The 23,934-nt window shown below is 36.3% G+C and overlaps 1 protein-coding gene across 1 annotated transcript in view; it reads left to right on the top strand.

Moving 5' to 3' along the window:
- The window catches only part of ARHGAP31 (Rho GTPase activating protein 31), a 136,973-nt gene that overhangs the window by 54,976 nt on the left and 58,063 nt on the right, over positions 1–23,934 (top strand). The window contains exons 2-3 of the mRNA XM_058184764.1: positions 15,378–15,480; positions 18,061–18,205. Of these exons, the coding sequence (XP_058040747.1) occupies positions 15,378–15,480; positions 18,061–18,205 (248 nt within the window). The remainder of the gene's footprint in view (positions 1–15,377; positions 15,481–18,060; positions 18,206–23,934) is intronic.

A 23,934-nucleotide genomic window follows, 5' to 3' on the forward strand; every position in this document is an offset into this window, starting at 1 on the left:
AACAGGAATTTGAAAGAGGGAGGGAGAAACAAAGAAAGATAATGAAAGAATGACAGGGAAAGAAAGGAAGGAAAGGAAGGAACGGGAAGAGGGAGTGTACGAAAGGAAGGATGAGGAAAGAAAGAACAGTGAAGAAAAAGGAGGGAAGTAAGGGAAAGGATGGAGGGAGGGAGGGAGGAAGGAAGGAAATTTCCAGTGTTCTCTTGTCATCCTCCCACAAGGAAACTCAATGGGGAAGCTAGCAGGAAGTTGGAAATCTTCTCACTGCTTTTTTTGCCTATTTGTAATAATTCTGTTTCTCTGTTTAGGCAAAGAAATATTTCTGAAATGATGGTTTGTCAAGTTCTTAACCATACTCTTATATTGCATTCTTTATAATTATGTTTTTGTCTATATGCAGATTGTGCAATATCTTTATTTCAGGCTCATTTTTTCCAGCAGTCATGCTTTTATATGCTTCCCCCCTTATTCATAGCATCTTTCAGTTTATCTTTCCAACCATCCTTTTTCATACTGCTTAACAGCATAATCCTATACCTTTATGGAACATTATAGCAATAGCAATAGCACTTAGACTTATATACCGCTTCACAGTGTTTTTACAACGCTCTCTAAGCGGCTTACAGAGTTAGCATATTGCCCCCAACAATCTGGGTCCTCATTTTACCTATCTTGGAAGGATGGAAGGCTGAGTCAACCTTGAGCTGGTGAGATTTGAACTGCCGAACTGAAGCTAGCAGTCAGCTGAAGTAGCCTGCATTACTGCACTCTAACTACTGTGCCACCTCGGCTCTTCTATAAGAGAGAATTATGTATATTATAATTCTTTTCATACTGTTCTGGAGATTAGATACATCGTTTTTCCTTTTCTTCTATGGGAGATAAATTTAATATATTTTCATACTCATAATTTCTCTACCTTCAATTACTCCACTTCCACCCAAATTTCTTTCACTTCTTTCATTTTCTTCCATATTCATTTTTCTTTCAAGATTCACTCTTGTCAACAGCAAAACCTTATCTCCCCACAGTCAGAACTTCTGATCATTTTTGTGCACTGTATATTATTCTTTCAAACTTTCCCCATAAAAAATCTAAATCATGCTTTCAAATCTATGTTCATTCATTTGCTGGGTGTACGAATGAACAGACTTATGCTTTAAACAAAAATATCCAAATTGGTTCTTATTCCAAGCAGACACATACCAGTCACCAGTCACCATTCCCATTCATTCTTGAGTCTTCAAATGGCCCAATTACTTCCTTGTGCTTCTTTGTCCTGTTCAAATGCATTCATATCATTCATGTTGCCCAGAAGTATCATTTCTCCCTCTGGATCATTTTCAGAATATTGAAGTTCTTTTCTCCAAAATTCCTTCTTAGTTCTTTTATTATAACCAGTCTCTGGAGTGTAACATGCAACTGTACCCCACCTATGGTTTTCTACTTTCAGAATCACTCACAGCAAACTAGGTAACACTAATTAATACTTTCTAACATAAATTGAAGCCTTATTGTTTATAATTAAATCTATATTTTCATAAAAATGTTATAGTCTTTGACCATAAATCTAGTAGAATAAGTAAAACCTGATGCATAATAAAACATTCAACAGAGCAAGGTTATCTTTGCGGATAATCATTCTGTCCCAAGATTCTGTCCCAAGACCTTCTCATGACATATGTTTGAATAAGTAGTACACCCATATTTTTACTTCCCTGCATGTATTTATTATCTTTACTCAGCAAAATCAAGCTATTTTCAATCAGATCTGTATGTCTTCCAGCTGGCAAAGTTGAATTAACTGAGAGGTAAGAACAAAATTAGAGGTTGTGGTGTCAAGCATTGCTGGTAATCCCTGAAAGTACTAGTCATAGATTTCTCATTCCTTTGTGCCTAATTGAACACAATAAAATAAAATGTGGGATATGATTAAATTGTTCCAATCTTCCTACTGAATGCCATTTGAGTGTCTGCATTTATCTGTGAGAGTATGTGTGCATATTTTTGTCTGATAGAAAAATTTGAATTTTTGGACTATTAAATTTTGTGTTTGGGATAAAAATATGTTTTAAAATTCATACTTTTCCATTTAGCGTAATTACTGATTAGAAATGTTGGTGCAATTTAAATGATAACCAATTTTATATTGAATCAATTTTACCTCCCCATCTATTTAAAAAAAGTAAAGGAAATACAGTGCATTGGACACAATACTGAAAATAACAAAAGAAACTCTTGTGGTTTTATCAAATATTTGTGGCTTTTCAGTCTTAGAAGTTCACAGAATCATTTCTAATTCAGTTAGTGTAAAGAGTGATGTATTATTCAACATCTTGATTGTCTATTCCAATTTAGTCTGAACTGAACTGTATGATTGATTTGGTTGTCCACTTTGGTTAAGAAAATGAGTAGTAGTCCTATCATAAGTAATTGCATACTTTCAGTTCCCTCAGTCTGAGACAGGCATTAGTCATTTGGACTTCATGCTTAGATTTACCTGCTTGAGAGCCCTGTGTTATACCAATTGTTTTCAGGCACTCCTTTACGCTGATTACATTTAGATGTATGCTGCATGAAGCATTATTTGATCTATATACTACTAAAACATTCAACTTTTTAATATATTTTATAACCTTTCGTTGGGCAAAATGCTGCACCATGTGGCAAAACTTTCTCAGTGAAGGTACCTCAAATGGGCTAATTTACAGAATGCCAGGACCCATCATTCCTGAGGGAATAAAATTTAAGACATTTTTCCCTGTTTCAGTGTTGATGCACTGTTGCTGTTGAGCATCATGGGGAGTGTAATGTAGTGTAGTAAGGAGGGGAAGGAAGGAAGGAAGGAAGGAAGGAAGGAAGGAAGGAAGGAAGGAAGGAAGGAAGGAAGGAAGGCTATTGTACTTAGTCTTTTTTAATCCAGAGATTTAGAACATAAAAACAGATTTGGCTTTACAATTTCTGTTGATCACTTTCTGGACTAAAATTTCCATCAATGGCATATTCATACAGTTATATCTAACTATGAAATAAAAATCTAGCTGGAAATGGTTGAGTTCCAGAAGAACCAGGGCAGATGGTCTATCAGAAACAATACATTTTCTATGTTCTAAGGGATATGTTCAAAGATCTATAATTTCAGACACTTTTATAACTTCCAACAAGATTTGACCAGCCCAATAAGGTTAGACCAGTCCCGATTGGCATTTATAAGAAACCCTATACTTATTTTTCTCCTGGAATATCATTATTTCATCCACATAAAAATCGTATTGTTTGGGCCACCATTGGTCCATCACTCTCATTGTTGTGAGAATCATATATTGTGCATTCTTCAAAGATGTCATTTTTCAAATGGTATGTAGGTTAAATTTTTCCAGAATAAAGCTTTCTGTTTCTATGACTTGTATTAAATGAGTATCACTTCTTCAACTGGTGCGTGTGTTCTATAACAAATACTTCATAGCCAGCTACAAAGTGTCCACTTATATCACGGCATTGTATAATGAATGGCACTGCATACTAGCAACAATATTTTGGCATTAACAAATACATGCTAAATCTATGCTAAGAGAAGAGAATAGAAAGTACTCCTTTCTGAATGAAAATCATTGCTAAAGTGAAAGAATACCTATTTATTTTGAGGCTTTGAAACATGAATAGGAATACTAACTGCAAATCAAACACTAATGCATGATATTTACATTGCTTTTTGAACAAATGTCCATACTTGGTAAAATCGCAGAATTTATAGTCAAACCAACCCTCTTAAATTTCCCTTTTATAAGTTAAATCATATAAATCTAGTAACATGCTAAAATAACATTTGAATTAAGGTAATTATTCTAAAGAGAACCGAGTTTTTAATAGATGTGTTATCTTCATTCTTCATTTAGTCAGAGGAAAACTGATTCAGACTGAAGCTTATTATGTGCAAGGAAAAACAAAGCAAATGTATGTTGTCATGCCCATCGCCACCATCATCATTATCGCAATAATCATTTGTCTTATTTTGCTGCTGCCGCTGCTTCTGTTTACCATCCATGCAGGCAAATGATTTTCATGGAAAAGGTTAGATAGGCTAAAAGGAAGTTCCATTGCTTTAAGAGGAAGTAAGGCCTGACATCAACAGGAAGTTCTGTACTGTTCAGCTACTGTGACTCTCAAGAGGAAAACCCTGTGAAACAATTTGGCTGGTAATTTAAAGCTAATATGCAGGAAGGGAATATGTACTGGTGTCTGTAGAAGAGAGGAAATGATAAATGCTACCTGGTATGACATGGACCAGAGATAGTGGAGCAAAAAAAAAAAAAGTACTTTGTTTTTCCTTAAGCTAGGTTTGAGCCTCTGATTTACCAAATGGAAAACAAAACAGAGAACAAATCACAGAGTAAAAAAGTGTATTTGGGGGTGGGGGCACTAGAGATTGTAGCTGGAGAGAGCTGAATTTATGGGGCAATACATCAGACACCTGATATTTTGCTATTAGAAGTCAAAGAAAATGCTCATATTTTACTATTTAAAGCAAGGTTCCTCAAAAGGGGTCAATATTGACTTCTAAGGGTCCATGGGACTATTCATTATTCTTATTGATATTGTTGTTATTCATAGTACTATGAGTTAAAGTACCAGCATTTATTTAAATTGTTTTCATATAATAAATGACAGCTGATGAACAGTCTGAAACTTCATGGAGCAAGTTAATAAGCTGAAAAATTTGAGTAACCCCTGACCTAAAGCATGAATTCAAAGGTGTCTAAATTGATATATTTAAATGTTAAAATTGTGTTTGAAATAAGTACTACAGCTTTCCTCAAAAGCACAAAACTCTATTCACCTTTGTTGTTTTAATTCCTCTTTCTACTTTCATGACAACCAAAGTTTTGGGTTTTTAAAAAGGGTTTTAAGGGTGGGAATACGAATGAGTGGTCAACCCACAGCAAACAGTTGATTAACTTATTTTTTTTTTTGACTGAATGCTTCAGGATAGGAATAGGAGCATTTTATCTCCTAGAAAACGTTTGTTCATCTCGTCACATCCTGCATATAAATGGTTTGACTTTCTGTGATCCTTCAGACGGTTTGGAGACTGATTGCATTCCCCCTCATATTTTGATCATTGCCCAACCCTGAATTAAAAGAGACTGGACTGGAGGGAAGAGCAGGACAAACTTTTTTTTTTTAAAAAAATAGTTTTTATTGAATATTTTACATTTTAAAACCAAAAACATAATAGGAAAAAAAAAAGAGAAGATAAAAAAAAACATACACATACACCAAACAGTAAAATACGAAATATAAATAACAACATTATGTAACATTTTAGGCTTCCAGTGACGTCACCGCTCCCTTTGGGCGCTTGAACAGGGCGCTCTGCATTAGAAGATCGTAAAAGCCGGCGAAACAGCAGAAATCAGTTTTTCGCCGGCCTCAGCATACCCCCTGGGCGAAAAGGGGTTTGCAGAGCTGTGGGGGAGTGGTAGATCTCCTCAGGGGCTTTGTTCTGAGGAGCTAAATTCCTGGGTTTGAGGTCCCACCGAGCCCCGCTGCGCTCCGACTTCAAACGTGCTCCTGCTTTGTCAGGAAAAGGGAGAAGGGACCACTTCTGCTCAAAATGACTTTTCAAATGGACTGACTTCTTAAGCAGATGGGGAAAATCACAAGCGTTCGATCTTTGAAGTAGAAACAGCACGCAAGTATCCTGACTTTTCCCCTTTTGAAATTGGAAACCTTTTTTCTTTCTCTGTTTAATTGACTCTTTAAAATGGCATCTGAAAGTGAAAGTGTGAAGTTCTCAGTTCTCAGTCTAACAAAGTAGCGCTATTTGTGGATTGCTATAAACGGAGGTCTCCTATACTGAAGGGGGCAAAGAAAAGCTTTTAAGTTTAAATTCTTGACTTTATTGAATTTTTAACATTATATAACATTTTACAATTTTCCGCATCAACAATTATCTTTATTACATTCAATTTTCCTAAGCATTCTCTTATTCTTGTATAACCATATTAAGCATTCCTGTATACAAAATTGTTATATATACTTACATCCTATTTATTGACATAATCAGTATTTTATCCTTACCAATATTCAATACTCTTAGTTTCCCATTAATCAAATTTCAGTTTACATTCTTATTTTGATTTCTATTTTCTAGCCACATATAGAATTTATTCCACACTTTAGGACAAACTTCTTATGGTTTTAAAAATAAATAAACCTGGGAATTCTGAGCCAACTGTAACTGAAATACACCATAAAGCAAACCAGTGTGGATGAAGAATGTTAAACTAAAGTATTTTATCCAAGACCATGAATAATAAAAGCATAAACATGTATACTCAAAACAAATTGCACTGAGGTATGGAAAAATTCCTTATAACTACCTTTGTATGTAGAGTTCTCCATGTTCTTTTTCCTTGTCATGGTTGCTTTTTCATGTGTGAAAAGTGAAATTTGCCTACAGAATTCCAAGATTGAAAAACTAAAACGTGACATTTCCATGTTATTTCTGTATTTGTAATTTAAAATTTCACATTTGCCAGAGTTTGCCTGGATGGAATCACAGCGCAATGAGTAAGAGAAAATAACAACTTTGTTTATCCGATTGATTGATTTGTGTGCTGCCCATCTCCTCTAGAGGCAATTGATTTAATTCAACGATAATTCACATTAATATACTAATACAGTCAACCTGTATTATACTATATATACTATATTTAGTCAACCTGAAATACAATGTAAAACTTTTGAAATCCGTAGAAAATACAGAAAATCAAACTAATGAAAACATTGAAATAAGCTCAGAGAAAATATTATATTTAATATATTTGATGGAAGATTCATTTAAGCAATTGTATATGATACACACAAAAGGTCTCATTTTGTAAACCTAGTTTTGGCTACTTCTGCATGAGGTCAGATTTGGGTAGAAGAAGAGAGAAGTGATATGTATGTACTGTCCAGTCATAGCACTATATTATAAGCAAATCCTTTCTATAAGAAACAATCCTTGAAATAAAAGACATCTGGCAAGTTTAAGAGAAGCTAAATTAAATTGGTCTCCCATTAAGGATATCCAGTAAAAAAATATCTAGGACTTAAGTTTGTCATTTAATTGGCGTTGGAAGGTTTGTAAGCAAAAGAATATGGAACCAGCTGCAATTTCTCTGCTTCAGGAAGTATCTAAATTATCTGAATTGATGTGAGGTCTCCTGGATGAAACTGTAATCAAATACTAGGCCAAAAAACAAGCTTTTAAAAGGAGAAAGTAAATTGGAAGACTGTGTATCATTCTATACCTATTTATATCTTTATTTTTTTGGAACAGGATAATCACTGATTCCTATGTTTATTTCTCTTTTTATAAAAACATCATTTACCACTGCATTTCTCTGAGGTTTAATTATTTCATTTCATTTCCTCATACAGGCAGTCTTAGATTCGGTATTTGGAAGACCATGCTAAAAATAAGAGTAGTTAAGTAACAGAATAAGGACTGAATCATAGATAAATACTAATATTCCCTTATTTGGGGGTGTGAATTTTCTTTTTGAAGTATTTAAGCAATGATGGGTTTAACCATTTTGTCATTGATGATTGACACTGACTGAGCCTCCAAAAGAATATTCATTACCTCTTGATGTTTGATTATATGCAGTGCATTTATTGGATTTATTTCAACATTCATCTGCCAGTTATTGTGATTTAAATAGTCAAGTGATGACAAAAATGGAGGATGAAATTACCCATTATTTTATTTTTCACAGTCATTGGACAAATTGAAGTTCTGCCCAAATTTGGTGTTTTTTCCATAAATGAAGCTATTGTTATTTTTTTCTTTGTGTTATTGCTTCTGCCATTTCTGTTCCTTTTTCATTCTAATTACAGTGGTGGAATTTGGTGCTTTTCTATTAACTTATAGAATACCTCCCAACTTCAGTTACTGTCTAGGGAGATTCTCAGTCATCCAGGTCATAGTTTTCCCAAAGGTGCTTTTTCAAGAGGCAACTGGACTTTCTTGTTTTTCTTTGAAAATGTTTTGCTTGGATGTTGAGTTTGGAGGAGCTTGGATGAGAAGCAAAAGGTTTTCAAAGAAAAACAAGAAAGGGTGTTGAAAAAGCACCTTCGAGACAACTTAGGTTACTAATTTCACAAAATACTGTAGATCAATTCAATTTCTGTTTTAGTGAGTTAATGCTTATACTTAAAACATTGCTTTCCTCCAGCCTTCATTCATTTGTTATTTCCAATTATATCTTTTCCTGGAGATTTTTTCAGAGACTAAATTCCTGACCACTTTGAGGTCTAGCAGGCCTATATACTTGACTTTTGTATGTTGCTTCATCTAACTGAAATAGAGTTTAGTCAGTTTTGCAAGTTATTATACTAATCGTTGGGACAAATTGCTGAACTATCTGATATTGTGACAAAATGATAAAATAGAATGATTAGCGCTATAGCCTCCATTACAAGATTCTAACATTGCTAATGGCCTGTTCAAAGTTCAAAAACAAACCTATAGCAGTCAAAGTAGGATGGATCATGGAAACATAAAAGGGGCTATTAATTTTTAAACCTGTTTGATGTTGATTTGCTATCTTCCTGTTTAAATAAAGGTGTCTCAGACTTCCAGGACTTAAATATAAACATTGGCACATGAATATAGTAGGATACTGTTTTTCTCCTCTATAAATTAAATGATGAAAAGTGTTCAATTGATAGCTATGGGAATTGAAAACCTTTGTTTAAATACACATTGAAGGGTAGACATCTGTTCACACAGTTGTTTTATCTTCTGATCATGGGTCTATTGAAGGGGGAAAGGGCAGGTCCATTTTTTAATAGTGACATCTATTAAGGATTATTAATGATAAGGTTCCACAATTAATGTTGTCAGAAAAAAGGAACATCTGTAAGATTTCTTAAGCAAAAATAAATGATGGAAAAAAATAACCCATTTGTCAATTAAAAAAAAAAGATATACAGATAGAGTGTGTTATTGGCAGTTCACTAAGAAAGAGTTCTTGCAGTTATGGTTGACAATTGACATAGGTGCCCGCTGTCACCTATGGAGTTAAAGGAGGTGACCTAGTACAAAGTTCCCCAACCTTTTTGGTTCTGCAAACCAGCAGGAGTCGTGGCAGCTTCGGTGGTTTTAGTGGCAGGGAGGAAATGGTTTTGTGTGTACAACCTAAATCCCGCAAATGCACCAATGAAGCTTCGCACTTTAGTGGCCCAGTTCCCAAAAGGCTGCAGCCCAGTAACATTCTGGGGGTTCGGGACCTCTGACCTAGTGTATGCAAAATGTACATTCAGTGGTGAGAATCATTATAAAATAATGAATAATAAAGTTGGCATCATCATGTTTGCTTTATTAATACTTACAAGAAAAAAGATGAATTTCTTGTACTAAACTGCTGATACTTACAAAAAGATAATTTTGTCTCCCAAAAGGAAAAATAAATCTTGCCCAACAAGGGGCACTAAGACATATGGTGTTTATGCTATGCTACTCCAGAATCAGTTATTTGCCACTGTTTGGCAGTTGAGCAACTTATACTGTAAGTATCACTTATAGGTAATACTGCTGTGAAGTGTAAATATAAGTGATACTACTGTGAAGTTCATGTTGTTTTTAAGGCCACTATGGTCCTGTGACTATTTCCTAATGTGGAAAGTTTAGCCTCACTCTGAATCTAGGGCTGCAGCCATCTTGAGAGGTCATTCTAGGGGAAAAGTATCTCTTTGACTTCCATGTTCAATTGTTCCCTCAAAAAAAAAAAAAAGCAAAGTGAAGTGGCTAAACAAGTTTCTGTAGCATCTTCTTCTGAACTTTTCAAAAGATGTAGCTGTTTTAACGCTTCTCATTTTGTTTGTAATCCCATTTATGGGAAGCCTCTCTTTTGAATGCCATCCACATGTTATTTATCAAGGCATGAAGTGACATTAGGTGAATGGCACTGACAATAAAGGTGCATGCTTTGAAGGTCATGGTTTCCTTTATCTAAGACCATCTTGAACCATAGAAGAACAAATCATTCAGTACTAGGTAAAGTAAAACTAGACTGCCTACTTGAAGCACCAGTTATGAAAATAATGCTTAAGTGAGCAGATAATGTGGAACCCCCCCAATGCTTAGGAAATTTGAAGGCAGGTCATATGAAATCTCCAAAACATTGACTAGAGCAGAAAGTAACGAGGAAAACTCTGCACAAAAAGCTTTTTCTAGATATATACAATTGGCTAACATTTCTTTGACATCCTATCACTTTAAGGGATTTTTAAAACAGTTTTTTAAAAAGCTTTATTGTCTTAATATGTTCACTGTGAGTTGTTTTTTCACTCAAGTAATATTGGGGGGGCCTACATTCTCTCTTTATTCCTCATCTGGTTTCCATTGTAGTTGTAAAATGAGGACCTTTTCCCTTCTTGGCAAAACTAGCAGAAACTTTGTGACACGAATTCCCTCTTCCAACTTCTAAGCCTCCAGCATGGTTTCAATTATAGACATAAGTAGATTGGGAAATTCAGTCATACCCCTTTTCCTCACACATAAGAGCTTTCTTTTTTTCTTTTTTTTAATCCTGTCTACTGCCCCATGAAAAATAGAAAACTAGTTCTTTTTCAGAAGTTTCAGTACTTTGTACATGTTGGAAACAAAGAAAGTTACTGCAAAAGTTCAATATATACAAATTCCTTCTCTCCCTCTCCCTCCCTCCCCCCAACTCAATTAGATTAATGTTGTGATTCTTTTCCACTAAGAACTGTTGCAGACAATTTAGGACAAAATTCTCTCAGTACTTTGTGTGCTATGATTACCGTCTTAACCCAGCTCCTGCTAGTACTGAGTCAGAGAACTAAGCCACTTCTGGATTTTCACATTACTGAAAAAGAACATTTTTGTCTTTTGCTTTCCTGCAGTCAATTTATTGAGAAGTTTGGCTTTGCAGAAAATTGATGCCTAGCCCTTTAATCCTTGGAATTTGAGGTCCAGGCTTATAATTTTTGGTCACAAACCAAATGAATGTATGGTGGACGTTTCTTGACATCACAAAACCCGCATAAGAAGCAGGCTGTTCTGGTGCAGAAGAGTTCAGGATGGGAGAACAGCAGGAAATAGTCTGCAAAAAAGGGGAGGAGCTCATGTGCTGGTGGAAATAGAGGGTTGAATGTCAGATTTCATTACCAATCAAATGACTGAAGGATGATAAGGAAAAAAAAAAAGAAAAGAAAAGCTAAACAATCTGATGTTTGAACAAAGGTATTTCTGGCCACTTTGGAAGAAAATAGGACAAAAGAAAACAGAATAAGATTTTTTTGCATATTTTATTTTCTCCTGGAAAATCCAGGCAATTTTTACGTCTTTGTCTCTTCTTGTCCTTGTACTTCTGCATACAAGAAAGTAGTTACACTATTAGATGTAATTCTTATTCCCATTGTTAAGCAGTTCACCATTAAAAAGGTCCTAAATATGATTTGCAAATTTCAAAATTTGAAATATTTTGCTTTCTTGGTAGCTACACTATACTGAGGATGGTTTTATAGAGAGCAGACATATCCTGTCATTGGATGGAACTTGTTTAACGAGATTTGTAAACTCTTAATTGCAACTATCTTATCTTCAAAATTAAGCTACCACCATTGTTTATTCAGGCCAGAAATAGGAAGATCATAACATATCTTAAGAATCTAGACATGAATCCACAGCAAGCTGAGATTGCAGTATATCAAAATAATGAAATCTGTATGGTGATGCCATGACACAAATCCCACACTTACGTACTTGCATCCTGACATATGCCAAAAATTCCCAAGTTCCAGATTTTGTTATTTCCATGTATAGATGTCTGTGAGTTATAATTTACTAACAAATCAAAGTGTCTGAATGTCCAGAGGGTTTACATTTGAGGTATTTAGCATATTAAAGATCTTTAAAATATCCTTTTTAGCCACATGTTATAAACAGTAGTGGGTTTCAAATCCTGGGGCTACCGATTTGCTATGGGTAGTGCATGGGCGCACACACTTGCTTTCTAAGCGTGTGGCGCTTCTGCTCATGCACAGAGCCAGAGGTGGGTTTCAGCAGGTTCTGACCAGTTCTGGAGAACCGGTAGCGGAAATTTTGAGTAGTTTGGAGAACCAGTAGTAAAAATTCTGACTGGCCCCGCCCCCATCTATTCTCTGCCTCCCAAGTCCTAGCTGATCGGGAAGAAATGGGAATTTTGCAGTAACCTTCCCCTGGATTGGGGACAGAATAGAGATTTTACAGTATCGTCTCCTGCCACGCCCGCCAAGCCATGCCACGCCCACCAAACCACACCCACAGAACCGGTAGTAAAAATTTTTGAAACCCATCACTGTGCAGAGCGTTTTTGATGATGCCTAGGTGGGTGGGTGAAGCCTCCCGCTGCCGCTATCGGTTCGCCTGAACCGGGGTGAAGCAGGAGCAACCCACCACTGGTTATAAACCATATGGCATAAGCTGTATGGATACAAAAGCTTTTCACACAATATCATATTTTAAGCTGTATTTGCAGGGCTGCATCACAACATGCAGCTTGTTTGTGAGAGGCTGTCTGTGTGGTTTTGCACATAAGTCCTCCATGATAATAGATCTGTTCTGCAAGGTGCAGAGTGGATTCACATGTATCATTAAGTTAAGAGGGCAGCTTGTTCAGTTTTAGTTTAGCATGCTAAAAGAATTACAGTGTTTATAGATCATAGCTTAATAGCAGGTTATGCACATGACACTTAGTCAAAATGTGGTTTTCTTGTTTGTAGCATATCGTATGAATATAGCCATTGTGGTTTAAAACTTTGTTGTAGGGAATAATGTATTATATAAATGCAGATATTTGTGTTTTGTTCCGAAATGGAGATTAAACTATGGCTTAGGTTTTTTTGTACTGCACCAGCATATACATTTTGTAAATATTATATTGATAAGACAAATAATAGATTATCTTCATGTGCATGCGAGGTCAGAATCTAGTCATGTTGCTAAAGTTTTAATATTTTATTTTTGCTGTTTTTTTAATAACATGGCAGAGCAATCTGGAAATGAATGTAAATATCTTTGTTAATGTGAAAATTCATCTATGAATTCATAGCATCAATTCATCTACAACTATGATACATTTTCTGGAAAACTGTAATTTACAGAAACTTGCACAATTGTATGAATTGGTAAAATTTTAAAGTAATAAGATAATTATTTAAGCAATCATATTTATACATTGAAATATAATTTGTATTTGAGCTAGACCTGATTTTTTTCCCTATAAGACAATTTGTTTATTTAGTTAAATGATTAGAAATATATTTTACTATATTATTACCCTTCATATATGTTGAAACCATAAAATAGAAATAATTTCCTATAAGACAATTTGTTTATTTAGTTAAATGATTAGAAATATATTTTACTATATTATTACCCTTCATATATGCTGAAACTATAAAATAGAAATATAACTGAAAAGAATTGCATAAATGCTTGAGACCACTACTGTAAAATATGACTACAGACTATCTTGTTCTTGTAAAATGAAATATGTTCTCCTCAATGTGAGATAACTAGAGATGAGACGTTTTAGAAATCTCAGAGCAATTGTTTCTTGCAAATTGGGTGGGCTTTTAAAAAGAAAAATAGGAAAATATGTGAGAAATTGTGATACAAATATTGTATTTATTATTTGTTTGTTTTTAGCATCCTTTACAAATATGTGGTCACTTTGTTATTTAAAATATGATATGATAACTTCCTTTGCTTATGAAACTCTGGGGTATTGTATAGAAATGAAATGTATAAGTTGATTACATAATAATGGGAAATGAATCCATTGAAGTTACTTTAACTATCCTAATTTTTCCTGTAACTATAGCTACAAACTGCTGAATAATAATAAAGTGGCATCCCTGTAATTTTGCTTATGTATGATAAGTAGGCAGGCAGAAGATAAAATTAAAAACAACATGAAAAACATCAGTTTTTTAAAAAGCCTTTGATCTCCATAAAGGACATGACTGGCTAGAGTGGAAGTCCACACTTCTTAAAGTTGGCAAATTTGAGAAACACTGTCCTATAGAAATAGAAAGTACTGTATTTCAAACAAAGGCTAAAAGAAGGCAATGAGACAGAATGTACATTTTTCCACATGAAAAAGGTTTTCTAAAATCGGTCTCATTTTCTGAATCTGAGCTCCTTCTTTTGATTCCTTCTTTTTATCTTTGTGTAAGTATTTGGCATTTGTATTCAATGAGATTTTCTCACTCTTTCAGGTATTAGTTTATATATTTATTTTTAAATTTTGGTGTATTGTCAAACCTAGATTCAGGTCTTTTCCCGTGTAAGGTTGAAAGTATCTTGGCGACGTTTCGACGAGGTCTCACTCATCATCTTAAGGCTGGTGTCTTTGGCTTTGTGCTTCTCGAGCAAAGAGTGGTCGGAGCTGCCGTCTCTCTATAAATACTGGTGGGGAGTGTTGCTGTGAGCGGGTTGGTTGGCTGTCTGGTTGCATCTTGATTGGTAGATGGATATATATATATATATATTTGTTTTCTGAGGTTTTCGTGGGTGTTTGTATGTAGGTCTTTGGTTATTTGGGTTTTCTCCCGCGTAAAATTGGAAGTGTCTTGGCGATGTTTCGACGAAGTCTCATTCGTCATCTTCAGGCTTCAGCTTCAAGCTTCTGGGAGCAATGTGTAATTGCAGCTGTTTCTTCCTTTTTAACTGCTAGTGGGGGTTTGAACTGATTGAGTGGGAGCTTGGCTGTGCTCTGATTGGATGGGGTTTTTTTGTGCTCTGATTGGTTGGGGGTGTGTCCTGTTTGGGTGGGGGCTTGGTTGTGCTTGGTTGTGCTCAGATTAGTCTGAGTTGCAGGGGGATTTGAGCTGGTGAGCTGCATTGCTGTTGTTTGGCACCACCACACATCCACCCAGAAAGCAGACCCAAACCCACACTGATCATGAAGCACGACCAAGGACCAGAAGCCAGACCGCAGCTGCAACATTAGCCATTTCAAACCCCTCCAATCCATACATGCAGCAGACTGACACCCACTATGAAGATGTAGCACGACCACAAACACGAAGCCAAACAACAGCAATGCAGCTCACCAGCTCAAATCCCCCTGCAACTCAGACTAATCTGAGCACAACCAAGCCCCCACCCAAGATATTGTTCCATTTTACAAAGTAGAACCATATGCATGTTTCTATCTGTCATACATATGCTTAGAATAGGGAGTTTATTTTGCTTTTTATCTAGCAATTATTTTGATTCATACTTGCATCACAACTGTATATTTATTCATCATCAGCTATTTTTAGTAACAAATATTAATAATGATGTTTAATACCTTCTCTTCTTCTTGTAGTTCCTATAGTACTGAAGAGCTGCGCAGAGTTCATTGAGACTCATGGAATTGTGGATGGAATTTATCGGCTTTCTGGTGTGACATCCAACATTCAGAAACTGAGGTGACAAAAATGAATCCATGTGAAGCCTCTTTTATACTTTTGCTTTTCATGAGGGGGCTATAAATATAAATATGTGGACTGGACATTGGTTTTTGTTTAAAAAATAGCACTAGAATGTGAAAGGTATAGCTACAGAATAAAACATCTTGTGTGTCATTATATGGGAACTTTCAAAATTCGGCGGTTTGAATCCCTAGTACAGGTCTCCTGCGTGAGCAGGGGGTTGGACTAGATGACCTCCAAGGTCCCTTCCAATTCTGTTACTGTTACCTAAGTAATTTAAACTATTTAGACATTTGAATATAGTTTAGTTTATTTATTTAAGTAAGTTCTAAGACCATTTACTTCACTAATGAATGTGGAACAACTTATGAGGAGTAAAACAATAGAAAAGTAAAATACAAAAGGCTAATAAGAAAAACTGCATTGGGGAAGAATGATATCTATATAAAATACAATGAGTTCACACTTAACCCAAAATTTGTTGAAAAAGCCAGACCTTTGACACCCTCTCACTAGTCAGTGAAGGTGAGGCCATATGGAGGAATGGTGTTCCAGAGGACTGGCACAGCACAGAAAATACAGATTTCTGGAATCTTCTAAAATGACATTGCTTAATTTAATGGAACCTGAAGTGTTCAACTCTTGTCAGGTATTATAAATGAGGAGAAGTGATTCTGCAAGCTGTATGCCATGTTGATATTCCCCCCAGTAGTAGTAGTAATTTTATTACAGTCAGAAACAAGCATTACAAATAAGTATTGAAAAATAAATTAGGATAAAATTTAATTTAATTTAATTTAAAAAGACGAGATAATATTTAACAAGTGGTAGTAGATTGTCGGTGGGCAAAGTCTACTTTTGCAGATAGTGAAACAAAATTTAGCTACTTTCAAAGAGACATTGGATTGACCCAATAACAGCAATTGAATATAAAAAAAAGACTGGTGGTTCCCAGATATTTTATCAGGTGAGGTGTTAGGAGATGGGTTCGTGAATCCTTATAGAAGGTACAACAGAGTAGAATGTGAGCTGTGTTTTAATAGCCCCTTGTCCACAGGGGCACAATCTCAACTCATATAGACTTTTTTTTTTTAATATTGACCCTCCAAGACTGCTGTGGGAAGTACATTGCAGCATATTAAAGTTAACCAGGCTGCACTGGTTGCCGGTGGTCTTCCGGGTGCAATTCAAGGTGCTGGTGACCACCTTCAAAGCGCTCCATGGCTTAGGACCGGGTTACTTACGGGACCGCCTGCTGCCACCGATAGCCTCCCATTGACCTGTGCATTCCCACAGGGAGGGTCTCCTTAGGGTGCCGTCAGCCAAACAATGTCGGCTGGTGACCGCCAGGGGAAGAGCTTTCTCTGTGGGGGCTCCTACCCTCTGGAACGACCTTCCTCCGGGGTTACGATCACTCTCCGACCTCCGAGCCTTCCGACGTGAGCTCAAAACCCTCTTGTTTCATTGCGCAGGGTTGGCCTAATTTTATTATGATTTTTAATTGGGATATTATTATCATTTTAACAGTTTTAATGGGAGCCAAAATTTAATTAGATTTTTATAGTATTTTTAATTGTATTATGAATATTGTTTTATATTTGGCTGTGAACCGCCCTGAGTCCTTCTAGAGAAGGGCGGTATAGAAGTTTAATAAAATAAATAAATAATAAATAAATAATACGTTTGGAGATTGGGGATAGTTATAAGATGTAAATATTTTGCTGCTTTGCAAAGAGGAGTTTGACTGCTTAAGGAAACAGTCTTAGGAAGAGCAGACTGATCTTGTTGGGCTTCCAGATATGTTGTTTGAACTCATACACCATCATTAAAAGTGCTTCCCTGGGATAGCAAAGATACTGAAGTTTTTGGGAGTTGGTCCTCAACCATACTGATTCATAACTGTCCTCTATAAAACAAGGACTCAAACCTGCAGGGAAAAATGTTGATATTCTATTCAAACATTAGAATTGTCACTGTTTGCAAATGAAATCTTGATCATATTCAGGGATTTTGAAAGCTATTTAATTCTCCCAATTCTAGTTTTTCAAAGCTCATGTAATTATTATTATTATTATTATTGATTTGTTGATGTCAAGCAATGGATTCTTGGTCTTTTATCCACATAAAGAAGTTTCATTCATTCTTTTTCAAACACTTTTTTACATGGTGATGATGGGGTACAAAAGTTGAAAGGCTTATTTTCCTCTACATGTGTATGTGTATTGTAGCTTTCTATGAATCTGCCCCTACACAGATTTTGAAATTATGGCCAGTAGTTCAACAGTGGCTTTTAATGGATTGTCTTCACGTAAGTAGCATTTATACCATACTAATTACAGTATCTGAAACTAGAATATGCAGAATCCATGTAGTTCTGAAGGTTACAATAGCTTTCCATGGTGATTCTAGGTGCCAAGGAGGTTTTCCATGGCTGGCGTACAGTATTATATTATCAGATCTTTGTTTATCAAATCAGAATCCGTGTTGTTGTTTTTTTAAATGAAGATATAAAGTTTGTTTCTACAGTATCTCATTCTATTCATTAACCCCATTATGTCCCCCTCTCTGTTGTTGCAGACAAGAATTTGGATCAGATCAATGCCCAGACCTGACTAGGGAAGTTTACCTACAAGATATTCATTGTGTTGGATCACTTTGCAAGTTATACTTCAGGGAACTGCCAAATCCTCTTCTCACATATGAACTTTACAAGAAATTCACGGTGAGGTGTTTCTGTTCCGTTTTTTATTTTCATTGTTCATGAAGGCGTTATTGCAGTTTTACAATGCATTCCGTTTTTGTGTATGTAACAACAAGAAAACAAAAATTCCTGCGTTTCCTCAAAAAGTCTGAGTTTCATCCTATGCATTTGTAATTATTTATGTATTTATGTAATTATTTAGGCTGTGAAAATATTTCTAGACCCCTCACATCCTGATCATAAACTGTTTCAACTCCTATCCTCAAATCGACACTATAGAGCACTGCACAGCAGAACTAGACACAAGAACAGTTTTTTCCCGAATGCCTTCACTCTGCTAACCAAATTATTCCCTCACCACTGTCAAACTGTTTAATAAATCTGCACTACTATTAATTTTCTCATCGTTCCTATCACCCATCTCCTCCCACTTATGACTGTATGACTGTAACTTTGCTTGTATCCTTACGATATATATTGATATTGTTTCCTGATTGCTTATTTGTACCTATGACTATTATAAGTCATAGTGTACCGTATGATTCTTCATGAACGTATTTTTTCTTTTATGCACACTGAGGGCATAGGCACCAAGACAAATTCCTTGTGTGAACAATCACACTTGGCCAATAAAAAATTCTCTTCTATTCTATTTAGCCCAAAACACACAAAATAAGAAAAACATAGCCCAGGATTTCCCATTGTTTGCCATATGGCCATTTTTATTATAATGGAGGGAAAACTTTAAATACACAGAAATGAAAAATATTACTTGTAAATTAAACTCATATACAATAATTTCAATCTTTATCTTACCTAATTCTTTATTCTTTCCCTGCCTTCTTTTTTTTCAAAGGTGGGGGGAGGTACAGTCCCTAGCTTGTTACTTAATGCTAAATGCAAGCACTAAATTGAATTGTGTTTTAATGTTTAGTAAGGCCACACCTAGAATACTGCATCCAGTTTTGGTCACCACATTACCAAAAAAAAAAGATGTTACAACTTTGGAAAAAGTGCAAAGAAGAGGAAGTAAGATAATTAAAGGCCTGGAGACTAAAATATATGAAGGGATTTGGGTTTGGCTAGTCTAGAGAAAAGAAGGATAAGGGGGACGTTTTAGTTGATGGCCTTGTTAATATTTGTTTTTAAATTCTTTTAAATCTGCTATTTATTTGTTGTATTTTAAGATGGCTGAGTCCTTCGGGAGAAGGGCGGTATAAAAGTTTAATTATAAATAAATAAATAAAAAAACAGGATAAGAGTATTCCAGTATTTGAGAGGTTGCCACAAAGAGGAAGGAGTCAACTTATTTTCCAAGCACCAGAGGGCAGGACAAGAATAAATGGATGGATGCTAACTAATCAAGGAGAGAAGCAACCTGGAATTAAGGAGAAACTTCTTAACAGTGAGGGCAATTAACCAGTAGAATAGCTTGCCTTCAGAAGTTGTGGGTGCTTCATCACTGGAAGTTTTTAAGATAGGACAGTCACTTGTCTGAAATGGTATAAGATCTCCTGCTTGAGCAGGAGGTTGGACTAGAAGACCTCCAAGATCCCTTCCAGTTCTATTCTGATTGATTATTGTTTATACAAAACTTCAGTTGCTTGAATAAGAGGAGTTTCTTTTGGAATACTCTACTCAGAGATTTATGCAGTCTGGGAGATTTGTCAATCTTATGACAACTTTCCAGTCTATGTGGTATCATCTAGGAGAGGCCATTTTCTCATTGTGGAATTTATGAGATATACAGTATAGAAATGGTCTCTCCACAGTAACCCATGCTTTCCAATCTCCTAGATTTCTGAGATACACACTGTGCGGAGTTGCTGTTGAAGATGGTTCAGAGTTTGCAATCTGTGCCAAAGGCAGATAGAAACTGGTAGACTACAGTACTTCATGAATGCAAGGTCACTTAATATTAATTCTTAATGAGCTGCACTAGTTGGCTCTGATCAACCCCAACTCAGGGGATTAATTTTAATATGTAAAGCTGAAAATGATTTAGGATTTGGTTAACCTCTAGGAATTTATTTTATTTTATTTATTTGTCACAACAGTATATATAGGCATAAGCATGAAATAACTATACGATATATAAGCATATATATAAGCATAAGTATGTAATAACTATACGAAACTGGATACAATCAAGGGAACATTAGGACAGGAATGGTAGGCACGTTGGTGCTCTTATGCACGCCGCTTACAGACCTCTTAGGAATGGGGTGAGGTCGATAGTAGATAGTTTTTGGTTAAAGCTTTGGGGATTTTGGAAAGAGACCACAGTCTGGTAGTGCATTCCAGGCATTAACAACTATGTTACTGAAGTCATATTTTCTGCAATCAAGATTGGAACAGTTCAGATTAAGCTTAAATCTATTGTGTGCTCGTGTATTGTTGCGATTGAAGCTGAAGTAGTCTTCAACAGGAAGGACATTGTAACAGATGATTCTATGAGTTAAACTCAGGTCATGTCGAAGGCGGTGGAGTTCTAAAGTTTCTAATCCCAGGATTTCAAGTCTGGTGGCATAAGGCATAAGGAATGCCTGTCTCTTTATTTTTGTTTCTGTATCATTAAACATATTCTTAGAAATAGCCTGTTTTAGGGATTGTCCAATTACTAGAGGAAGACTGGATTCATAAGAATTCCAACCACAACTGTGTAACTTATTTTTCCTTAGAAATTAGATTGTTGCCAGTGTTGAGATTATGGCTACTCTAGAAAAAAGAAGGATGAGGGAGGGCATGATACCAGTATTCCAGTATTTGAGAGGCTGCCACAAAGAGGAGGGGATCAACTTATTTTCCAAAGCACCAGAGCGCAAGACAAGAAACAATGGAGTTGGTCTAGAAGACCTCCAATGTCCCTTCCAGCTCTATTCTGATTGATGTTTGAGATAGAGTCGTTTCTTTCAGAGACTGTCAAACTGAATGGTATTCTAGTTTGCAATTAAGCATTTATTTTTTGTGACCCATGTAAAGCAGGGGAGGTGTTAGCAAGGAAAATAGGTAGTTCCATCATATGGTCAGCTCAGCTGCCTTGCATGGCACCACTTGGAAGAAGGGTATCTATTGGCTTTGTAGATCATGGGCATCCACTTGTAGGAAGGCAACTTCTGTAAAATGGTGAATGTGAAATTGTAGCCCAACTCTCATCCTTTTTACATGTATGTGATGTTGATGTACATATACAAAAGAAATGGGGTTTGAATCATGACAGCATAAATTTGGCCTATTGCTCTGTTGCTTTTCTTGCCGTTGTGTCCAGGGAAACATGCTGTAAAAGAAAACCTCGTGAGTTCGAAAAGTTTGATTGAACTCGTGAGAAGGTTTTCTTTTACAGCATGTTTCTCTGGACACAATGGCGAGGAAAGCGACGGAGCTTGAAAGGTAAGACCTGCGTCCCGCTTCTTGCCCGCCTCACCTGCCACCCCCAAATTGCATCCCTAAAGGGGGCAGGTGGCTAAGCAAGGGGCAGGAGCCCTGCCATGCCCGGCGAGGGTGAGGGGAGAAGAGACAACAAGGGGAGCCACGTTTTGTTCCACGCATCTTGCTTTTCCCCCACCCCACCTGCCACCCCTCTTGATAAAGAGACGACGGGGAAGGGAAGCAGCCAGGCTGGGGTGGGACATGTTGGGCCGCTCAGCTGGCGCAAAGAAGAGGGAGGGGAGGGCATATCCGGCCTCGCCTCCTCAACTCATTTTGGTTGTGTGGCAAGCAACCAGAGGGAATGGGACCGGCTGCCCATGTGTGTAAGTAGTTGGGGGGGGGCTTATTTTGTGGGGGGGGGGCTTATATTATCGCATGTGCTGAAAAGCCCAATTGGGCTTATTATCCAGACATCTTTTATTTACTGGGAAACACGGTTTCTCTCTCTCTCTCTCTCTCTCCACATATATGCATTTTTATAGCATACAATTTTCTAATATCTGAAATTTTGTTCACAGTATTTACTTGAAGAAATATATCACACAGTTTGGAGAAGGATAATTATTTTCTGGTTTCATTCTAATTTGGGAAATATGAATGAGGTCAGTTCATATTAGAATGTGATTTGAGCCTATTTAAAAATTGCAGTAAATCTATTTTGCATGTAATGGCTTTTGAAAAAATATTATCTTCTTTCCCATTACAGCAAGCAATCTGAGTCAAAATTCCCTTTCAAATATTTTTGTTCGGGTATTCTGCTCAATGCTGTTTTGACTACTGGTCTGCAGCTGGTAAGGTGCATAAACCATGACTTACAGTGCACCATCATTTTACACATAAATGGTAGCAATAATTCAAACATTAAAAATAAAAAGTAGAGCTTATTTACATTTCTGGAAAAGTAAAGGTGAACTTAATTGAGAAAAAAAATGACAGCAAATGATATATGATAAAGGATATCTGTGATGTGATAATGATGATAATGAGTACTGATGTTTAAAAAAAAACAGTTGACAACATCTGTTATGAAAGTTGTTCTTATACTGTATGCATAATTTAAATAGAATATAGGTTTCCTGCAGACTGCATTCCCAATACATTTTCCCTCAAGTGAATATCATGGTTATCAATCAAGTACTAGGTCACTTTCCTCCTTCTGCTGGAAAAAAAACAAGGGACAGAATTCTTGAAAAGCTGTGGACTGAGACTAGAAAAGAATGGGATTTTCCAAGTTTCCATTATCCTGGAATAAAATCTGGAATTTCCAAGAAGTAGGTACTCCAGAAAAATTCCAACTATAGAGCTTATCCTCTGCATTATTGAATACTTTGCAATTGAATACTTAAGGTCAATGAGAACGTTTATAATTTATAGAGATCTTTTTAGTTGAACTTTGATTTATGTTTGGGGCAGTGGTGAAATCTGAACCGGTTTAGTATCGGTTCACTGACTGTACATGCACGCTGTGTGCGCATATGCAGTGCACAACACGCACCAAATGTAAGGTGCATGCGCGCAGTGCACACCAAAAGAAGGCATGTGGTTAGTAGAACAATGCGCAGGGGGGGTGATTAGCTGTGGCACACAATCATTATTTATTTTTTTACTTTTAAAAACATTGCTTAAAAAAAGCCTCTGATGATCGCACAGCTCAGCTGGGATCATCAGAGCCTTTTAAAAGCATTTTTAACAGCCTCTTTGGCCGAAGAGGTTGTAGAAAAAATACTGTTAAACATAAAAAAAGGTTCTGATGATCTCACAGCTCAGCTGTGATCGTTAGAGTCTTTTTTAACCTTTTAAAACCATTTTTTACCTATTCAGCCGAATAGGTTGTAAAAAAATGCTTTTATAAATTAAAAAAAAAGGCTCTGATGATTGCGTGGCTCAGCTGGGCATGGGCGGGGGGGTGGGCAGAGATTTTTGCTACTGGTTCTCCGAACCACCCGCCACCATCGCTACCAGATTGGACAATCCGATCCGAATCGGGAGCATTTCACCCCTGGTTTGGGGGATTAGTCTATTATCCAAGGAGGGCGAAAGAACCATATCCTCTGGTTAGGTCTTCAGATGTTCAAAGACTGCTATTACATCTCTTTTATCTGTAGACTAAACATATCTCAATCTTCTTTCTATTCTTTATAGGGTTTGGTTCCAGACCCCTTACCATCTTGGTAGCCTTCCTCTGAACTTGCTCCAATTTATCATTGTGTTTTTTAAAAAAAATGATGATGCCCAGAAAAAAATCTTAAAAAAACATTCCTAAATAACATCAGAACTGGGTAGAGTAGAACAATTCCGGCAGTTTGAATCCCTAGGACCGG

This window comes from Ahaetulla prasina, chromosome 5, assembly GCF_028640845.1.
Source record: "Ahaetulla prasina isolate Xishuangbanna chromosome 5, ASM2864084v1, whole genome shotgun sequence".
NCBI classification, from domain to species: Eukaryota; Metazoa; Chordata; class Lepidosauria; order Squamata; family Colubridae; genus Ahaetulla; species Ahaetulla prasina.